Raw genomic sequence first — 6,385 nt, forward strand, 5'->3', positions numbered from 1 at the left:
AAACTTGGGCACTTTCTAGGATTCCTTCTTCTCCAGAGTTCTTTCCATCGTCGTCCGTTTTCACCAATATGGATTATTTATTTTGTAGATTACCAAAGGAGGAGGATTTACACTACTTTCCATGGTTACTATGGTATATTTGGAAGGCTAGAAATGACAAGATCTATTCAAATAAGGATGCCAATCCACAGGAGATCTTAAGGATGGCAGAGGTGGAAAGTAGGATGTGGATGGAGGCACAACTAACCGTAAAGGACCCTAATTCCTATACTGGGAATGTACATCAATATGTGTCTCTAGCCCTGGAAGACTCTAGAGTTTGTTATATTGATGGCGCTTGGAAAGAAGATGATAAGTTCACAGGACAAGGGTGGTTTTGTAGAAAGAGTGGATCAACAGAGGTCATGATGGGGGCGATGAATCTTCGTAGAAGTTTGTCACCTCTCCATGCTGAATGTGAAGCACTAATTTGGGCAATGGAATGCATGAAGACCCTCCAATATTCTGACGTAGTTTTTGCGACGGATTATTCTCAGCTGGTGAAGATGGTGTCGACACCTGAAGAATGGCCTGCCTTTTCTACACACATGGAAGAATTCAACCGAAGTAAGACGTTCTTCCCCCACTTCCGGATCAGACATATTCTTAGAGCACAAAATACCTTGGCAGACAAGCTTGCACGTAGTGCGAGGAGTTCTCCTTTAGATTTGCTTTATGTCGATTCAACTCCACCGGTTTGGCTTGCTAGATCGGTTGGAGATTCTAGTTAGTACTTAAGTGATGTTGTCAAAAAAAAAATCATATTCACACATACTCATGTATGACAATAACATCAAGATTAAAAGTTATGCTAGCATCATAAGATGTAATAATGATAATAAAAAAGTTGTGTTGTATCAAGAAATTAAAAGAAAATACTCAGGTAATACTTTTCATGTAAATACTATTGTGTTTTGTAAAAATAATATGCGGAAGCACGAGACCACATCTTCTTTGACTGCTCGTACTCGTCTGAAGTGTGGGAGTACCTCACCAAAGGGATACTGAAACGATCTTACTCACCTTAGTGGCTTGAAGTAAAGAAATTTATTTCGGAAGAAACTATGGATGTGGAGAAAAAGTACTGTATCAGGTATGCAATGCAATGCGCCATTCATGCGTTGTGGCGAGAAAGGAATAAAACGAAATATGGAGAGCCTCATTCGCACGTCCATGTGTTTAAGAAGATTGTTGAGAAGACCATAAGGAACTAACTTAGCTTGAATAGCAAGAATGGTCCCAAGAAGCTTAAGGGAACTCTTACCTTTTGGTTTGGCAGTAGAGAGTAGAAGTAGTATGAGAAAAACAATCCCTTTCAATTTCTGACACACTCTGATGTAAAAAAGTTTTTTTGATGAATCCAGTTTAACATTCATTCAAAATAAAAAAAAAAACAATATGTGAAAGCTTAAACCTAAATATAAATGTGAAATATTTGTAGCTATTTTTTATCATAATTTTTTAACATACAATTATCTATTAAAAAAAGAAAAGTTATTTACTTATAAGAAAATAATAAGAGTACTTTTACAATTTTCTTTTAATGATGTTTTTTTATAAAAGTAATATTATTTGTTTTAAAGTTATTTTTTGTGCATGTTTTTATTAAATAATTTATTGTACTTGTAGGATTTTACAATTCATTTTTGTTTAACATTTGTTTCTTAAAAGTTAATGTTTATCTTTTATAATTCTCTATATTAATATTTTTAAAACATACATTGTAATGAAAAATAATAATAACAATAATAATAGTAATAATAAGACTGTTAAATAATATTTATAATTAATTTTTAAGAAAATTTGTTTTTATTATTTTAGTATATATATTTTTGATTATGATATAGTTTAACACATCACATTTTTAAATATATAACTATCATATATCACAATCATGTTAATCACCAATTTTGAAGAACCAAGCTAAATATAATCTTTTATAATTATATTTTCATTAAGAGTTTAGAGAAGAAAATTTATATTAAATAAATTGTTTTCAAATCTATTTTTTAGGATTTTGAAAAAGGAAAATTTCTAAGAACATTACTACTAAATATTTTCTGAAAATCATTTTTACTATTAAATAATTTTTAAAAGTTGTTTTTCAAAATTCATTTTATTATCTTATTATATATATTTTTAATTATTATATATTTAAACACATGTCACAATATTAGAAAGAAAATTATTATCAAATAATCTTTTGCAATAATCTTTTGACTAGGATTTTAAAAAAGAAAAATTACTATAAATAATATATATAATAAATTTTTTAATAAAATTCATTTTTGTTAATATCTTAATATATATATTTTTAATTATGAGATAGATTAACACATTGCTATGTGTCGCGATCATGTTAATTAACAACTTTGAAGAACCAATATTTATATTGAATATATTGTATATTTCAAAATCTTGTCTCAAAATATGTTAACCATCAAATTATAGATACCGATATATATATAAATATCGGTATCTATAATTTGATGGTTATCATATTCAATAACAAGATTTTGAAATATACAATATATTCAATATATCAATATATATTTTAAATTAAATATTTGTTCCATATAATTATATACCAAATTTGAAAATATTTATTAACTATTTAACGGATTGTATTATTCACACTAAGTCATATTCAACAAAATATATGTGGTAGAAAATGTTATTCTCCATATTTGTTTAGCGCGTGTTTTCTACGCGGTCCAAAATATATATTCAATTCCAATTATGAAAAATTTGTTCTTAGTTACTCAAATAGGCAGACTGATTTTACTATATATCACACTAAACCCTTGGTTGGTAACCATAAATCACATATCATCTTCTCAATATTTTACCATCTTCACTGCTTAAGCATGCCTCCTCCTCCTGTTGCTGTTTACAGATCGGATGATTTCTTAGCCCGTACTGCTTTTTTCCTGAGATTTCCTGTAGCTGCTTTGACTGAAGAACTTGAAAACCGAACTCCCAGTGAACAACGAACTGTAAAATTGATTTTATTTTTATATGATGATTATCTTTCAAAAATACAAGTTTACTTATCTTTTTCTCATACTTTAATTGTTCTTTCGTAGTTGATTGGTGAGACGCTCTACCCTTTGGTGGAATTACTCCAGCCATTGTTTGCACCAAAAATCACAGGAATGCTTCTTGAACTACCCCGAACCCAAATCTTTCGGTGCATAGAATCACCAGAAGTCCTCAAAGAGAAGGTTAATGAGGCAATTGATGTTTTAGTGGACTGGTATCCCCAACAGATGAAGCTAAACGAGCAAGAAGCCAAGGAGTTTCGAGCAGCCATGCTCTTATCTAAGCTTTGATGTGATTTTGCTTGGTTTAATTATGTTTGATGTTGCATTTTGATTCTGAATAAAAAGCTTAAGATTATATCATTATTGGTAATGTACTCAATGTTCTAATGAAAAACTGTTCAAAACATCTATTTTGTTTTTATTTGTCCAAAAATAATAAGGGGGATTTACCAAATATGACTGAAAACTTGATTTTGATTGCAAAAGTATACCCAAACTTGAATTAAATGCAAAAGTAACACAAAAACCTTGTGAAATTACAGTCAACCCCTTGTGACCAAACAAAAAAACAGAACTCATTTTTACAAATATATTCCCGCTAAGTCTTCTGAGTCTTCTGAGATTCTCTTAAGTCTTCTGAACGACATCCACGGAAGTCGTCTGGTATAGTTGATCTTAAAAATAATTTATAAATTTTGTAAAAAATATTTTCATAAGCGAAAAATTAAAATCATGTAATTATAAACAGTTTTAAGTGATATAAATTAAGATATAACAAAATTGAAATGTTTTCAACATAGATGAGTGAAAGTAGTGAATCATGATATTCTTTGGTCTAGGGTTTGACAACATATGTTGTAGTATTGTATGTATTCTTAGGGTTAGATTTGAAAAGCTTAAATGTTTTTTTTAAAAATTAAATTTTTATCTACATGTGATTATTTCTGTATATACTAAACAATTTTTAAGTTTAATTTGATTTTATGAAGTGGTTAGTTAGTTAATTTAGTTTAGAGGTTATGTTTAGGGTCTAAACGACTAACATGTAAGTCGCCTGGGAAGTTTTCTAACTCCCGCTAAAAATATTTTAGTTTTCCGCTAAAAATATTTTAGTTTCCCGCTAAAAATATTGAAGTCTTCTGGGCAACTTACAAGTAAGTCGTCTAGTAAGCCTTCTGATCGAAAATATTTAACCTTCTTGGAATCTTTGTCTCCATATATAAAGAAAATTTTACACATTATCTCTCCTCCTCTCAAATGGCTGCAACAAAAATGGTATGTTCCTCATTCTAATACTCTCCAACCTCTATCTAATCTCTTTGAACTTATAAACACCAAACTTTATATCAATTTATTGTTTTTGTCTCATGTCTTTCTCACTAGTTTATCTTGTTTTGCAGGTTTTTCATCACATGGTTCTCATCTTCCACTCATTTAAAGGTAGATTTATTAATTTTAGATATGTATTTTTGTGTGTTCTATAAAGGTAGATCTATCTAATATTCCACTCATTTTCTCTTTTTTTAAGCCATTTGAACGTTTTTGGAGATGCAGGTTTTTCAGATCTGGAAGACTTCTGGGCTAGAAGACTTTCAGACGACTTCCAGGAAGTCTTTTAACAGAGTCTTCTCCCATGTCTGGTAAGTTCTTATGTCTGATTTTTCTTCATTTGGTAACCTCCCGTTGCATAAAATTCTTACCTTTTTTTCCAAACTAAAACTCTCCAAACCCACTCTAATCTCTTTGACTTGAAAACATTAAACTTTTTATGATTTTTTCATTTTTGTCTCATGTCTTTCTCACTAATCTATATTTTTGTTGCAGGTTTTAATCAGATGGTTCTCATCTTCCACTTGGATATGTACTTTGTGTGTTCTATAAAAGTATGTCTATCTAATTTTCCACTCATTTTCTCTGTTTTTAAGCCATTTCAACGTTTTTTGATATGATAAGCAGGTTTTTCAGATCTGGGTTTGATATACATGTTTTTCAGATCTGGATCAGACTTTGGAAGACCTATAGGAAGTCTTCTCGGAAGTCTTCTAAAATATAATGGGCTAGAAGACTTCCAGGAAGTCTTCCAGAAGACTTTTTCCATATCAAGTGGAGTCTAAGCTTGTCTTTGTAGAGGAATGATCTATAATAGTGTTGTTTGTGGTATGTTTTGTGATTTGCATGTGTACTCCTTTAACCTCTGCATTGACCAGAAGACTTCCATGTAAGTCGTCTACAGCCAGACGACTTACTCGGAAGTCGTCTGAACGAAAAAATCTGAAAAAAAAAATAATTTCATAGTTTCAATGAGTGAGATAACTTGTTTAGCACACAAAAGTCTTCTTCAAGCACCCAGAATCTCAAACAAAAGTGACCTACCAAAAATCGTAAGCTTCAATGGCTATATGAACCATAAAAATTTTAGAATCAAAATCTTGGATTTTTTTTGGATAAATATGGAGAGAAGGTAAAGAGATGTTGTTTTTGGTTCATAAGAATTGAGAAAGAAAGAGTGTAAATCGATTTTTAGGTGCACTAAGAGCTTCCAATTGGTTGTTCATGGTGGTTGGTGTATTGATGGCAATGACAATATTGTGAATACTTGAGGAAGATGAGGGTGATAGAGTAAAATATGCATTTTCAAAAAAAAAAATGATGGCATTTTTGTGAATAATCTAAACTTCGAGGGTGAAAGAGGCAAGTCAAAGTTCAAAAAAAAAAATATGCGTTAGTTTTGTATTTGACTTCATGAGTCATATTTGCAAAAAGCCCAAATAATAATGGGAAAATTGCCAAATATAACTCACAACTTGATTTCAAACACAAAGGTAAACCCAAACTTGAATCAAATGCAAAAGTAACATAAAAGGCTATTGAAATTACAACCAGCCCCTTGTGAACAAACAAAAAAACCAAAATTTGTTTACGTTTCTAACCTCCGTAAGTCGGCTGGTCTAGTTCTACTTAGAAATAATTTAAAATTTTTGTAAAAAATATTTTGAAAAGTGAAAAATTGAAATCATGTAATTAACATATGTTTTAAGAGATATAAATTAAGATATAACAAAATTTAATTGTTTTCAACATAGATGAGTGAAAGTAGTGAGTCATGATATTATTTGGTTTAGGTTTTGCCAACATATGTTGTAGTATTGTATGTGTTCTTAGGGTTAGATTTTGGAATGCATAAATGTTTTTTTGAAAACTTTAAAATTTACCTAAGTGTGTTTATTTCTGTGTATAGTAAACACTATTTAAGTATAACTACGGCTTTATAACGTGGTTAGTTAGTTAATTTAGTCAATTTA

General features: G+C 30.2%; 1 protein-coding gene across 1 annotated transcript; it reads left to right on the forward strand.

The window, feature by feature from the left end:
- Positions 1-2,873: 2,873 nt before the first annotated feature.
- On the forward strand, positions 2,874-3,371 carry LOC106330302 (maternally expressed PAB C-terminal protein-like). The gene is made up of 2 exons (XM_013768794.1): positions 2,874-3,035; positions 3,126-3,371. Exons 1-2 carry the CDS (start codon positions 2,907-2,909, stop codon positions 3,369-3,371), a joined length of 375 nt encoding a protein of 124 aa, XP_013624248.1. The 5' UTR covers positions 2,874-2,906.
- Positions 3,372-6,385: the final 3,014 nt, after the last annotated feature.

This window comes from Brassica oleracea, chromosome C3, assembly GCF_000695525.1.
Source record: "Brassica oleracea var. oleracea cultivar TO1000 chromosome C3, BOL, whole genome shotgun sequence".
In the NCBI taxonomy this organism is placed as follows: Eukaryota; Viridiplantae; Streptophyta; class Magnoliopsida; order Brassicales; family Brassicaceae; genus Brassica; species Brassica oleracea.

Coding starts and splice junctions, on each gene's coding strand:
- LOC106330302 (XM_013768794.1), top strand. CDS start 2,907: ATGCCTCCTCCTCCTGTTGCTGTTTACAGATCGGATGATTTCTTAGCC. Junction 3,036..3,125: donor CTCCCAGTGAACAACGAACT/GTAAAATTGATT, acceptor GTTCTTTCGTAG/TTGATTGGTGAGACGCTCTA.